The sequence below is a fragment of the Cucurbita pepo genome, chromosome 19 (genome assembly GCF_057944985.1).
Source record: "Cucurbita pepo subsp. pepo isolate OVF chromosome 19, ASM5794498v1, whole genome shotgun sequence".
In the NCBI taxonomy this organism is placed as follows: Eukaryota; Viridiplantae; Streptophyta; class Magnoliopsida; order Cucurbitales; family Cucurbitaceae; genus Cucurbita; species Cucurbita pepo.
The window spans coordinates 8205249-8218865 of NC_141816.1; the positions used below are offsets into that span (position 1 = coordinate 8205249).

The 13617-nt window shown below is 37.9% G+C and overlaps 3 protein-coding genes across 6 annotated transcripts; 2 read left to right on the forward strand and 1 right to left on the reverse strand.

The window, feature by feature from the left end:
- The first annotated feature begins 512 nt into the window (after positions 1-512).
- On the forward strand, positions 513-2203 carry LOC111781797 (protein CANDIDATE G PROTEIN-COUPLED RECEPTOR 7). Its single transcript, XM_023662501.2, has one exon. The coding sequence runs from the start codon at positions 592-594 to the stop codon at positions 1906-1908; it is 1317 nt and encodes a 438-aa protein (XP_023518269.2). The 5' UTR covers positions 513-591; the 3' UTR covers positions 1909-2203.
- Positions 2204-5057: 2854 nt separating this feature from the next.
- LOC111781942 (zinc/iron-chelating domain protein) lies at positions 5058-6724 on the forward strand. 2 transcript variants are annotated; one of them, XM_023662685.2, is made up of 4 exons: positions 5058-5352; positions 5478-5556; positions 5644-5731; positions 6348-6724. In XM_023662685.2, exons 1-4 carry the CDS (start codon positions 5116-5118, stop codon positions 6439-6441), a joined length of 498 nt encoding a protein of 165 aa, XP_023518453.1. In that variant the 5' UTR covers positions 5058-5115; the 3' UTR covers positions 6442-6724. The 2 variants fall into 2 exon arrangements, with proteins under 2 accessions (XP_023518453.1, XP_086976402.1); XM_087120276.1 differs by having other exon boundaries at positions 5668-5731.
- A 1334-nt stretch (positions 6725-8058) lies between these two features.
- On the reverse strand, positions 8059-12114 carry LOC111781731 (uncharacterized). 3 transcript variants are annotated; one of them, XR_002813009.2, is made up of 6 exons: positions 11803-12111; positions 11513-11688; positions 10645-10843; positions 9508-9766; positions 8544-8603; positions 8059-8452 (listed from the first exon to the last, which is right to left on the reverse strand). XR_002813009.2 is itself a non-coding variant. In XM_087119810.1 (4 exons), the coding sequence occupies exons 1-4, from the start codon at positions 11879-11881 to the stop codon at positions 9543-9545; spliced, it is 567 nt and encodes a 188-aa protein (XP_086975936.1). In that variant the 5' UTR covers positions 11882-12114; the 3' UTR covers positions 9433-9542. The 3 variants fall into 3 exon arrangements, 2 of the variants coding, with proteins under 2 accessions (XP_086975936.1, XP_023518189.1); XM_087119810.1 differs by lacking the exons at positions 8059-8452; positions 8544-8603 and having other exon boundaries at positions 9433-9655; positions 11803-12114; XM_023662421.2 differs by lacking the exons at positions 8059-8452; positions 8544-8603 and having other exon boundaries at positions 9433-9766.
- Between the last annotated feature and the right edge of the window lie 1503 nt (positions 12115-13617).

The window sequence follows — 13617 nt, forward strand, 5'->3', positions numbered from 1 at the left end:
TTTATAGTTTATGGTCAAAGTATGGCCATATTATATTTCCATCTTCATCTTTTTAAAAAAAATTCTAATAAAATTGTTGAACAACAATTTTAAATATTAAATGTTTCATTAAACACAAAATATAATTGTACGTTTATTATATTTGTTATTTTAATTAAAAAATATATTGATATATCTGTCATTTATTAGAAATAAAATTAAAATTTTAAGATCCCATATTACCATTTAATAATTTATTAAATACAAAATATTAAAAAAAAAAAAAATTTAATAACACGTAAGATATGAAGTTGAAGAATTGAGGACTGTTACCTGCCTGGCCGGTTTCGGGAACAAGACCTTCCAAATCCAAACCGACAATCTTGGGTTAACTAACACAAAACCCCATTAAACGACATAGTTTCATCTCTTTCAATCCCCTGCCGGGAAGATCTGAGCGCGAGGGCAATTCCGTCATTACATATTCTTAACCGCTCAATTCACGCCAGCGTCACATTCTTCTCCTTCTAAGTCCGAACCGCACCTGTATTCGATCTTCTCGAACCTCGCCGCTGAACGCTTCGCTGGGGACGATCTTTGGTGGCAATCGAAATGACGACATCACCCTTCCGCCTCCCTCTCTTCCTCCTCCTCCTCGGCCTCCTCGCCGCCTCCTCCACCGCTGAGATAAAATCCCTCAAGATCTCCTCCGACAACCGCCCCATGATTCTCTTCGAGAAATTTGGATTCACTCACACCGGCCAGGTCTCCATTTCAGTCAAATCGGTCTCTGTTGCTACGTCGGTTGGAGAAACCGAGCCTTCTCGGCTTGGATTCTTCCTGTTATCTGAAGAAGCGCTTCTTCAAGTTCTCCTCGAGATCCAGCAAAACCCTCAGTTTTGCGTTCTTGATTCACACTATATCTTGCGCCTCTTTACCTTCCGGGATCTATCTCCTCCGCCTCAGAGCTCGTTCAACCATTCCTATCCTGTTTCTTCTCCCAATGAATATAGCCTTTTCTTCGCTAATTGCGTTCCGGAATCATCGGTTTCTATGGAGGTGAGGACGGAGGTGTACAACTTGGACCGCGATGGTTCGAAGGACTATCTCTCGGCTGGCCTTACTCAGCTCCCTTCGCTGTATTTTGTGTTTTTCATCGTGTACATTGCCTTCTTAGGGCTTTGGATCTACGCGTGTGTCACGAATAAGCGCAGTGTTCACAGGATCCACTTGTTGATGAGTGGATTGCTGTTGATGAAAGCGTTGAATCTCATATGCGCTGCTGAGGACAAGCATTATGTCAAAATCACCGGAACGCCTCACGGTTGGGATGTGTTGTTCTACATTTTTCAATTTATTCGGGTTGTTTTGCTTTTCACTGTGATTGTTTTGATCGGAACTGGGTGGTCGTTTTTGAAGCCCTTCTTGCAAGAGAAGGAGAAGAAGGTCTTGATGATTGTGATCCCACTTCAAGTCTTGGCTAATGTCGCCTCCGTTGTGATCGGTGAGACTGGTCCTTTTATTAAGGATTGGGTCACTTGGAATCAGGTTTTCTTGTTGGTAGATATCATATGTTGCTGTGCCATAATTTTCCCAATTGTTTGGTCGATTCGATCTCTTCGAGAGACATCAAAGACCGACGGGAAGGCTGCAAGGAATTTGGCAAAGCTCACCCTTTTTAGGCAGTTCTACATTGTTGTGATTGGATATTTGTATTTTACAAGGATCGTTGTTTTTGCTCTCAAGACCATTGCAGCATACAAGTATCAGTGGGTTAGTAATGCAGCTGAGGAGATTGCAAGCCTTGTATTTTATATGGTGATGTTCTACATGTTTAGGCCTTTGGAGAGAAATGAGTATTTCGTTCTTGACGAGGAAGAAGAAGAGGCTGCGGAGTTGGCTCTCAGGGACGAAGAATTCGAGCTTTGAAATGGCATCAAAGAGTAATTTCTAGTTCTTATTGCCATCTTTTGCTTCTGCCATACAAATGCAAGTGATATAGCTGATTTACAAATAGATATTGTTGAAGTCGGGTCTGCCTCTCATTTTTCTGATGTTCTTGTTTTTTGTTTTACCCTTTCAACCCGTGTAGTAGAAACTTGAAATTGTTCTCTGCTTTTTGTTGTCCATGTTTATTTTTCATGTCATACTATTAGTGACTACCACATATAGAGCTCGCTCAGACATGAAATGTCAAAAGCCTCTTTATGCTGTTTCTCTATCATTATCTTGTTCTTTCTGATCCTTCTGCTTGTTGGAGATCATGCTTCAGCTTGCATGTTGGTTAACTTTTGGTCACGTTTGAGAATTTGCTGCAAAATGATCTTTCTAGTTTGTGGTTTCAGGGTAAGTTATAGAATCAGATTGCCTTTCTGTTGCTTGCTGTAGGAAGTCTCGTCTGTATAATGATTAACTCATTTCTTTAGCTTTGCTTATGTTTTACCATCTATGGAGTCCTTGTAACCACCCAAACCCAATGCCGGTAGATATTGTCCTCTTTGGCTTGTTACAGATCGTCGTTAGCCTCACGGTTTTAAAATGCGATTGTTAGAGAGAGGTTTCCACACCATTATAAGGACTACTTTGTTCCCTTCTCCAACCGATGTGGAATCTCACAATCCACCCCCCTTGAGGGTCCAGTGTCCTCGCTGGTACACCACGCGGTGTTTGGCTTTAATACCATTTGTAATAGCCCAAGCCCATCGCTAGCAAATATTGTCTGCTTTTGCTTGTTATGTATCGTCGTCAACCTCACGGTTTTAAAACGTGTATGGTAGGGAAAGGTTTCCACACATTTATAAGGAATATTTCGTTCCCCTCTCCAACCGATGTGGGATCTCATATGCAACCCCCCTTGGGGGTCCAACGTCCTCATGGCACACCGCCTGGTGTCTAGCTCTGATACCATTAGTAACAGCCCAAGTCCACCACTAGCAAATATTGTCTGTTTTGGTCTGTTATGTATCGTCGTCAGCCTCACGGTTTTAAAACGCGTCTGTCAGGAAGAGGTTTTCACATCCTTGTAAGGAATACTTCGTTTCCATCTCCAACCGATGTAGGATCTCACAGTGCTTGTGTGCGAGTGGTTGATACTCCCTACCTTAGCGTTTGTTCTTTTCTCCTTTTTTCTGTTTCTCCCCATTTTGCAGAGTTTGTTCGATTATTCAGCTTTGAGCTGAAAACTGTTCTTGCTTCTTCAGAAGATTGTTGGTGGGAGTATGGGATTGATAGGGAGAATGATTTCTGAATCATGTTTGCTGCTGAAAACCATTTTTGTTTTTAGATATTTGAGGTCATTTCAGTAGAGAGAGAACTGTTTAATACAACCAGATTGTGTTGAGTAAAGAATAAGCAAGAACTGATACTTGTTGAAGTGGTCCTTAGGAGGTTGCCTAAATCTTATTATGTGGGTCTCCTTGAATGTGGAAAGGGGTAAGGAAGAAAAATTATGGGCTGAACCACAAATTTAGTTACTCTACTTTTAGCATCTTATTTAGGCTTGGAACTTTATAATTGCACACGGATATGATCTTTGGAGTATGCTTTTCTTTGTTTGTTAACATGGGAGGATTCGAACTTTTGACCTTTTACCTCGAGATATAATGTTATGATCCGTTGAGTCATGCTTAATAAAGTTAATACCTTGGGAGGGATCTTAAATGGGGCGAGACAAGTTTCCCTCTTCTTAGAAAAGAGATCTTTTGGACATTTCAACTCAGAATACTCATTTCCGCCATACTTGGTGGTTCGATAGTTTCATATGGGGCATGAAAAATGGTTGACCGATTTTTCTTGGAACTACAAAGCTGTTTCTTTTATTGTCAATTCCATCATCCACATGCAAGATCCCTTATCGGGTAAGACATTGTTATGGTAAATCTATTGTGTTGTAGGGCTTACTAATTATTTTATGGGGTCGATATTTATTCCCCACGTTCTCATTTGTCACCTTTTTTGGTACGGAGATTTGAAATTTTGAAATACCTTTTGCTTCAATTAACCTTTTTTTATAACAAATTTGGTTAGTCAACCAAAAAAGTAAAGGGAAGAAAAAAAAGCCCTTAAAGCGTGACCATTTGATCAAATAATTAAACTTAATTTGGTCAAATTGAGACATAGGTTAAAGTTGATAAAATCTAAATTTAAATGGTTAGGTCCAAAATCAATAAAGTATATGTAAACATTATAGTTAAATTTTCAACTGGGTTCAATAATACTTAATTAATAATTTTTTTTTTTTTTTGTCTAATTTTATCATGTTAATAGAATCCTCAAATGTCAAAGAATTCCAAAAGAAAAGGAGTAGGCATCGTAAAAAATGACTAAGACTCCAAAAGAAAAGGATTCGAGCTTTGATTAAGGGGAGACATACTTTGTTCGAGGGGAGGTGTTGGATGAAAGTCCCACATCGACTAATTTAGGGAATGATCATGGGTTGAGTTTATAACCAAGAAATACTATCTCTATTGGTATGAGGTCTTATGGGAGATCCCAAAGCAAAACCAGGAGCGCTGATCCCAAAGCAAAGGCACGAGCGCTTTGGGAGATCCCAAAGCGAAGCCACAAGCGCTTACACTCAAAGTGGAATACTATCTCCATTGGTACGAAGCCTTTTGGGAGATCTTAAAGCGAACCCACAAGCGCTTACACTCAAAGTGGAATACTATCTCCATTGGTATGAGGCCTTTTGGGAGATCCCAAAGCAAAGCGAAACCACGAGCGCTTACACTCAAAGTGGAATACTATCTCCATTGGTACGAGGCCTTTTGGGAGATTCCAAAGCAAAGCCAAGCCACGAGCGCTTACACTCAAAGTGGAATACTATCTCCATTGGTATGAGACATTTTGGGAGATCCCAGATTTCTTGGTCAAGCTATTTTACGGTGTCTTTCTTCTCAAAGCAAAGCCAAGCCACGAGCGCTTACACTCAAAGTTGAGTGGATAGTCGTGCTCATCTAACATTTGTTTTAATAAAATTAGAAAATTGAGAGTTTTAAGATTTAAAATTTATGACTTATTGGATATTTTAAAATTTTAAATACTTAGAAGAATAAATAAGTTAAAATTCGTCCATAAGAGTGAATTTCTTTATTAAAAATCCAGTCGCATTTTATACGCTTATCCAAACTCCAAAGAATGCTCCACATGGTGGCTCCGCCGCAACTCACCGTAATCGCTGCTCGCCGGTCGAAGCAGATTCCGACGAAGGATACCGAGACCAAGCAAGGGCGGAGAACCAATGCAGGGTTCGCAGGCAAAAGAAAGGAGGAATTATGGCAGTGCGTCGAGGGATGCGGCGCCTGCTGCAAGCTTGCCAAGGGGCCTTCCTTCGCCTCGCCAGAGGAAATCTTCCAGAATCCATCCGATATCGAGGTTCGTCATTTCATTTCAACGCAAAAATTAGGGTTTCAGATGGAATTTTCCTTAAAGCATTTGTTTCTTCTTCAGCACTGTGATTTTCAGTATCAATCGATATGGTCTAATCTTATGAATTTCAGCTTTATAAAAGCTTGATTGGCGCAGATGGATGGTGCATTCACTACGAGAAGAGTTCACGTAAATGCTCCATTTACGCCGGTAAGATTTTCCTTAGGCCACAGCTTCCAATTTTGAATTCGAACACTGTTTCAAACATGAGGCTTAATTCTCCATTAACTTTCACAGATCGACCATATTTTTGCCGTGTAGAGTCTCCTGTGTTTGAAAAATTATATGGAATCAAAGAAAACAAGTTCAACAAGGTTGCTTGCAGGTCTTCTCATGAACCTTTATGCTCTTTTATTCCATATTTTGTTGTTCATGAGTGGATATGTTCTGCTTTAAAATCTTTGTTCCTGATCAGCTGATTGTTTATTTAGTTTATAAACTTTGATTAGCAGTTCAAGAAAAATTTGCATCTAATTGGTATCTAACTCTTGAACTGTTCTTAGACATTGAATTTTGAACTACCATTCTAGATAGTCCAGTTTGTTAATATGGTAACATGACTATTCAACACGAATTTCGAAGAAAGTAGATAAACGAAAACATAACAACACACCAAGAACAAACATATTAGACTCCGTTCGATAATCATGAGTTTCTATCTTCATCTCGACTTTGTAAAAATGTTTCCAAAATCTAAACTAAGAATCCAAATGTTTTAGAAAAATTGTTCTTATTTTGAAACTTAGCTGAGAATCCAAATGTAGCACGATTTCAAAAATGGAAAACTAAAAACGAAATCATTATCAAACGGATTTGGGGTTCAAAGTAGTGGGTGAAAGTGAGAACAATTAGTATGCATCTCTGGCGTTTTTGGATACCAAATTCTTGTAAATGGTGGAGTTTGGGCTAACTGTTCATCTTCATCTTCATCTTTGCTGCAGTAGCTGCAGGGACACCATAAAAGCAATCTATGGCTTCCAGTCCAAGGAATTGGAAGGCTTCAACAAGGCAGTTCAGGGCTCTGAGTCTGCATAGAGTGCTCAAAGGTCACATATCTTTCTTATAGATTATCAAGTGTTCGTGCAATATGCTGAAACGTATATTATCATTCTCTCTAGTCTTACACTTTTTCAAAAGGAATAAAGTCTTTATTCCTTCTGAAATCACATATTTGTGAATAGCACAGTAACAGTAGCTTAACAATTCATTCCATTCTTGGTGAACCGATGGAAATTCGAACATCTCACTTTTGGATCAAGAGTGCTTGTCAATTACTCTTGAGGGAATTAATTTATACAAACGAAGAATTACGTACATTTGGAGATAGTTCTTCTCTTACTTAGGCTCGATGTGTATACTAATATTCTTAATATCGATTTTCAAATTTGAAAACACTTATGATTCTTAGAACTTTCATAGAAGTAATAATTTATTCTTAAATTTTTGCTTGTACAACGTAGTTCTTGCCCAATGAAATTTTTGCTTGTATAACGTAGTTCTTGCCCAATGAAATTTTTGCTTGTATAACGTAGTTCTTGCCCAATGAAATTTGTAACATTTTAGTTTTTGAACTTGTACTTTATCGATTCAATCTCTATCTTAAAAATTTCTACCAAATTTAAGTATTGATTTTTACTGCATAATAAATCTTTATCGTTTACAAACACATTTGATCCCTAACAAATTTTCGATCAAGATGGTTAGAAAATTTCATTAAATTTTAATGATGTTCTTTACCTTAAAAACTAAAACCGTAAGAATTTAAAAGTACATTATTAAATTGTTACTAAATGGTTCCAACATTGTTACAAATTATTATGGGTAAAAGACAAACACAAGTTGTAAGAAAATTATAAACAAAACTAATAGGAATAAGTCCAATGCAAGATAAATTTGAACCAATATAGAATGAAAGTTCAATTTAGCTTAAGCCTAAATTATAACTCTTCGACCTAATTCATCTTTAACTTAATTCGCCGTCCTAGTTCATCTTTAACCTGATTCGCAAGGAAAATGTAAGGAATTCAAAATGATTTTTATATAAATATTCATCTTTAACTTAATAAGCCGTCCTAGTTCATCTTTAACTTGATTCGCAAGATTCGCAAGGAAAATGTAAGAAATCCAAAATGATTTTCATATAAATATCTATCTTCTATCTTCAACCGAGGAGAGTAAGTTATTCATCATTCTAAAAGCTCTTGCTACAGTAAAATCCTTTGTTTTAAGCACCACATCACATACAATTTCCATACATGGTGTAACGACCCAGAACAACCGCTAGCAGATATTATCCTCTTTGGGCTTTTCTTTTCAGACTTCTCCTCGAGACTTTAAAACGCGTCTGCTAGAGGAAGGTTTCCACATCCTTATAAAGAGTGTTTTGTTCTCCTCCCCAACCAATGTGGGACATCACACATGGTGTGATAAGCACCCCATCGTACAATTTCTTGTGTGTTAAACACCACATCTTATACAATTTCCTCTTCTTTTACCGGCTACGTTCTCTCAATTAAACAAGTTTATCGTTAGTATTACGTAACTACCAACTATGGTTTCTTTATCTGAACTTGTAAAGAAGAAAAAACATGCTTGTTAATCTTGCACATCATGTTTATGGATGAGCGAAAATGTAGAAAAAAGGAATCAAAATCAGGAGGGAAATGATTCAAATGGAGATCACCATCCACAAAAAAACACAAGAAAAAACATCTTTTAGTAACAACACAAATTAAAGTTTACGAACTAAATTTACCGTTGTTTTCACGTGAAGGACAAATATATTTTTTCCGTCCAGAAGTTGGTAACAACACAAACTAACGTTTATGGACTGAGTTATTACTTTCTCGAGAGAGAGAACGAACGAAATACAACCAAATATTGTTGAGTTGAAGCCATAAAAATGGTGTACTAACATCATTAGTAAATTGCATGTCCAGGGACTGAAAGAGTGCCTTCATTGGCATGTACCTCAGAAGATAAGAGCAATGGTGTGTAGCACATGTTAGCCACTACGCCGACGGTCTGCGCAAGGCATATCTCTTGCCTGAAAACAAAGAGGAAAAGGATTCTTATTCGGCTTCTTGTTTGTTCACAGTGGAGGAAAGAAATTTGATAAAGATGCTTTGGCAACTAACCTGGTGATGATGCCTTTCTTTTTCTCTTCCTTTTGCTGCTTTTCATCCCCTCCAAGAAAGCTGTTCAGAATATTCTCTTACTCAAAGCTAAAAATGTTGCTAAATATGGTGTTTTCTTATCCTTTTTCAAGTTTATATAACAGGGCATACTACCAACACTTTGATCCCACAAGACACAACTTTTGAGTATCTGTTATGAATTGCATTGGCTCTAACTCCATTGGCCTGCTCATGGCCAATGCAAACAGCTACGACTACCCTGGTCGGAACCCCTCTCCATTTTGGACTGGTTTTACAGGCCAACACCAGTTTTCTGATGGAGACCCAATTGAAGATGATCCCGAGGGTGAGCGGACTAACCTCAGTTGTTTCGAGAATTCGCAGAATGAACTCGACTCCTCGGATCTCATCTTCAATGGCCAAGACCCTTATGACAATCAACAAAGTGGCTGCACAACGGAGAATAGAGAACTGATTCTCTTCCACAATGAGGATCAAACTGAGGATTATACTGGTGATCCTAGAAACCTATACTATGAATTTGATTGGGCTTGTTTTCGATCTTGGTTTGGACTTGGAGAAGATGAACAGGACTGGAATGGACAGGAATTGAGACTAGAACAAGACTGCAGTTCTGAGGCTGTGGCCCTTCTAGAATCCATCCTTGGGTATTGGTCATGAACCAGACAACAATTGGCTGAATGCAATGTAATCAGAGTTCTTTTTTTGTTTTCAACTATTTTTTACCAGAAGAAATAAGAAGTTTTCCGTATTCTATTACACCAAAGTAAGCAAAACTCAGGATTCCCTATGGTCGCTCTCCCTCTAGCCCCCTACATATATCTCTTCGTACCATTTTAGAGGATGTTCTTCCTATGATCAATGAACAAAGCAGAAATTTCATGATATTTCTATTCTAACCCGAAGGTAATAAAAGAATATTATGCAAAATGAGTATCTGTACATGTATTTCTCTTTCTTGATGTGTACCAAATCTTCTCAAATTACATCGTTAAGGCCCAATTCATCCTCGATGTCATCACCATCTTCAAACAGCTTCAGGAATCTGGCCTGATCTTGCTCTCTTCTCTTTTTTTGCCAGTACTTGTATCCTATCACCATACCAATAATTAACACAGTTGAAACTATAACACTGATAAGTATGATTGCAGCAGCATGCATTCCCTTTTCTGTATCCTGTGAATGTGAGCTTGAACTGGTAACTGCAAGTATCAATTTGACAAATTCTTAAATGCAGATTGTAATACTTCAAAAACACATGGACAAGTCAACAGAGTCATGGTCACAGACTTGTTTAAAATAATTGAGAAGCAGGCAGGAAGCATGAGTGCACGTTCATTGATTATGCCATGCATTATTTACTAAAATTCTAAAGGTTCTTGGGAGAGTTTTGTTTATTATTATTACATTAACTATCTATTGGGCGCTCATACTTCATTTAGAATCCTCTTGAAGACTTCAAAGTTTCCAAAATGAAAAATGTTACAAGGTGTTCCCTCAAAAGGTGTGGATTAAGGTTTTATATAGTTGCATTCATCTTAACTAAATGTGAGATCTCACATCGGTTAGAGAGGAGAATGAAGCATTCCTTATAGGGTGTGGAAACCTCTCCCTAGTGGACGCATTTTAAAATCTTGAGGGGAAGCCCGGAAGGGAAAGTCCAAATAAAACAATATCTGCTAGCGGTGGGCTTGAGCTGCTACACTAAAAGAGGCGGAATGTAAGGAAAGAAAAAGTGATACAGAACTTCAAGGATACTAAGAACAACAAAGCTTATATCTATATGTTCACGAATCGTGTTTATCTTCAAACTCAAAAGTTTCCATGACAAACAACTAAAATATCTAAGAGAGTGAATCAATAAGATGATTTCCCTTTTTCTTCACATGCTGAGGGAACCACCATTAGTGGAGGAAAGCAATATGATCATTCACATCTAGAAGGGAACTGATTTATTCAGTAATTTAAAACTCAACAATTACTCAAACCATATACAGTTGAAACCTTCTACATAATTTCTGTATGAAGGCCACATTAATTCAACTAAAAGAAGAGTCATAAACTATGGAATATTACTAACCATTGGAATAAGCAGTGCACTCCAAGCACAGAAAAGTGGCATTGAACTCTTTTTTGTTGTATCGAACATATTCCCCATCGGGTGCGGTAAAATCAGATGGACATAACTCCCATTCTTCAAATACATCATCAGATTTAATGCTGTCCTCCTCATAGAACCCACATCGCTTACATTTTTTGCTTTTAAATTCAGTCAATGGCTGAAAGCACAGAGATAGTATTTCAACATTGGAACCAAAACAACAATAGTAAACAGTGCCATTGGTTACTGTGTATGCAATGCAATCCCTTTCCTCAGTTGAGATAAATGAAAGAGGAAATATGTGCTTTTTAACCAAAACAGAACTCTTAATTAAACTATGTTTCTTGCAACAAAGAGTTCAAAAGGTCTTTGTTTTGAATGACATAGAAAAGTTACAATCGTCATATTAAAATCTCCTAATGGTATGTTACTTTCCAATTTGTATGAAGAACTTTAATCATTACAAAATTAGAAGCAAACAAGACACTAAAGTTTCCACCAGTGTGTGTTCTTTTTGTCGGTAAAATTTGACCTACCCCGTTTGATAACTATTTGGTTTTTTTGTTTATGAAAACTAGGCTTGTTTCATCTCAATGTTTTTTTCGATAATTTGTCTTTTTTGACTGAAAATTTTGGATTCTTATCCAAATTCAAAAACAAAAACTAAGTTTTCTTGAAAATGACTTTCTTTAGCTTTCAAACCTATGTAAGCTTAAATCTAAAATCAAATGATTATCAAACGTGAGTGAAATTACAGCTTCCAATAAAGTCAGGCATGAAAAGAAGGAAAAGCAAAGTTGGAAAAGCTTTAAAATTATTCAAAACAACTCAATGAGAGACCACAAACCTGCCAAGATTCTTCACCATTGAAGCTGTATAGAACATGCACTTTCTGTACATCAGGCAATTTCGTCTTATTTCCCCCTTGACATTTAAAATAAACAGTCGGTTTCGAAGCTAACCATTCGTGCGTCTTGTATATTACGATGGAATCAAGCGTAACAACCGCCGATTCTTCGCCCCCTGAAAAACATTTCCAATATTCAAACCCCGACTACAAAATGGAAAATAACAACGAACACAGAAACCAAATCCAACCAAAAACAACAATCTCACATCTATTCGATCAAATTTTACCTGAACAGCAGCTCAGAGATGCCGAAACAAGAAGAAAAACCGTCAAAACTTTGAAACTCGTACTACGCCGAATCGGCATATCGCGAATTAATCAAAACCCTATACGCAACTCGCCTGAATCAAATTCAGAAAACTATAATCACGAATATCGGATTTCTGTTAGAACGACGGGATCAATGAGTTATCCGGCGACGGAGAAGGCGGTGGCCGACTTGTTTTACCTCCGATTCAATCGAACGGAAGCTTCGAGGTTATGACGATTTGGGTCCTTGGCGTGCGAACAAACCCGTGGGGTAATGAAGGAACATGGGGTCTTGCGTTTGTGATACGCTTACACCAATGGTAAACTGTTAGTCTGCCCAAATCTTTGCCACGTGTTGTGATATCCACGTCATCGGCTGATGGTGATTGCGTGGCGTAATCTGGAAGGCTGGGTTTGCATAGCAACCGATTGCGATTTGCCGTCGATTCTCGGCCGTAGTATGGAACTGCTGTACTGGATTATTCCCCCTCCCCCCTGAATGATGTAAGTTTGACTTCTTTTTATCTTTTCTATTCACAACATTTAGGTTGACATTTTATTAAAATAAATAAATTAATGTGGATTTTTAAAATCTATGTAAAATAAATTATATTATGATTCTTTTTTTTTTTTTTGTTTTAAAAAATAGTAAAATATTTATTAGTAAGAACGTTTTACGAAGCATAAATGATACACGTGATGTGACAACCATCTAATAAAACCTCTAAATGCTAAATGTCACGATCGTACTCTTGTAGCTCCAAGATAGTCATTGTGCGCTACTTGTTTTAAACGAGCGAACAAGTTAGTAGTGAGAAATTCAAACTTCGTGGATAACATCGACGTATGCTCGAGTCTCAAATCACGTTTGAGAGAAATGTTTTAGGAAACGTGAGCAAGGAAATCGTTGAAAATAATTTGAAAAAAAGCAATGTTATAAGTGAAAAGTGATTCGGCAACAACAACGATGTTGATAGAATATAACCCGAGTAAGAGGAAGAGTTAACTAGTCATATCCCCTATAGTACATTTTGAGACATTTTAGCGCTCGAGGGTGTAAACATGGTCATACATCCTCATATTGACACAACATGAAATAGTAAAGACTTATCTAAAACGAAAGCATGTAAAAGAGGTTTGGAATGAGCATGTGACCATGGGCAAGCATGACCGAGACATCAGACAAATGGTCATAGATAGCACACCTTGAACAAGCATAATCGTGGCAATTAGCTCGTGTTGTATGTCACAATCGCACTCTTGATGGCAGCGGATTTGCGATTGTGCAGCACTCACTTTCCAACGACAAGTGAGCTAAGCCAATTCGTTCTTACGTTGCCTTCGGCCAAGCGACATATGCTCGAGCCTCTGGCCTCGGTTTAAGAAGAAGGTTTTAGAAACCGAGGGCAGAGAGAGATTTTTGAAATAGAGATTTTGAAAGAGACATTATATATGCAAGTAAGAGAGTAACAACAACGGCTCACGGTATATAACTTTTGGTAGGGAGAAGTTGACAACTAGTCATATCCCCTTATAGGACATTCTGAGGCATTTCATGTCTGGCAGCCCTAGACATGATTTTTCCGAAACGTCATACTTCCTAGAAATACAAAAGTAAAATACTAGAACATGGAAAGACATAAAGAGTTTGGCTTGTCATGGGCATGCGGCCATGGGCAACATGCCTTGGACGAGAATGACCGTGACATCCTCCCCCACCTAATTGGTTGACGTCTTTGTCAACAGACTACTTTCAAACCTGGCGATGTGAGTGGCGGCGGAGTCCAAATCTT

Bases quoted from the DNA above. Each gene is read 5' to 3' on its own strand.
- LOC111781731 (XM_023662421.2), bottom strand. From the start codon at position 11,881: ATGCCGATTCGGCGTAGTACGAGTTTCAAAGTTTTGACGGTTTTTCTT. The intron at 10,844-11,512 runs GTTTGTGGTCTC...CTGTGCTTTCAG, and splicing joins ATGGTGAAGAATCTTGGCAG to CCATTGACTGAATTTAAAAG. The intron at 9,767-10,644 runs GTTAGTAATATT...TGATACTTGCAG, and splicing joins GTGCACTGCTTATTCCAATG to TTACCAGTTCAAGCTCACAT.
- LOC111781942 (XM_023662685.2), top strand. From the start codon at position 5,116: ATGCTCCACATGGTGGCTCCGCCGCAACTCACCGTAATCGCTGCTCGC. The intron at 5,353-5,477 runs GTTCGTCATTTC...TATGAATTTCAG, and splicing joins AGAATCCATCCGATATCGAG to CTTTATAAAAGCTTGATTGG. The intron at 5,732-6,347 runs GTCTTCTCATGA...TCTTTGCTGCAG, and splicing joins TTCAACAAGGTTGCTTGCAG to TAGCTGCAGGGACACCATAA.
- LOC111781797 (XM_023662501.2), top strand. From the start codon at position 592: ATGACGACATCACCCTTCCGCCTCCCTCTCTTCCTCCTCCTCCTCGGC.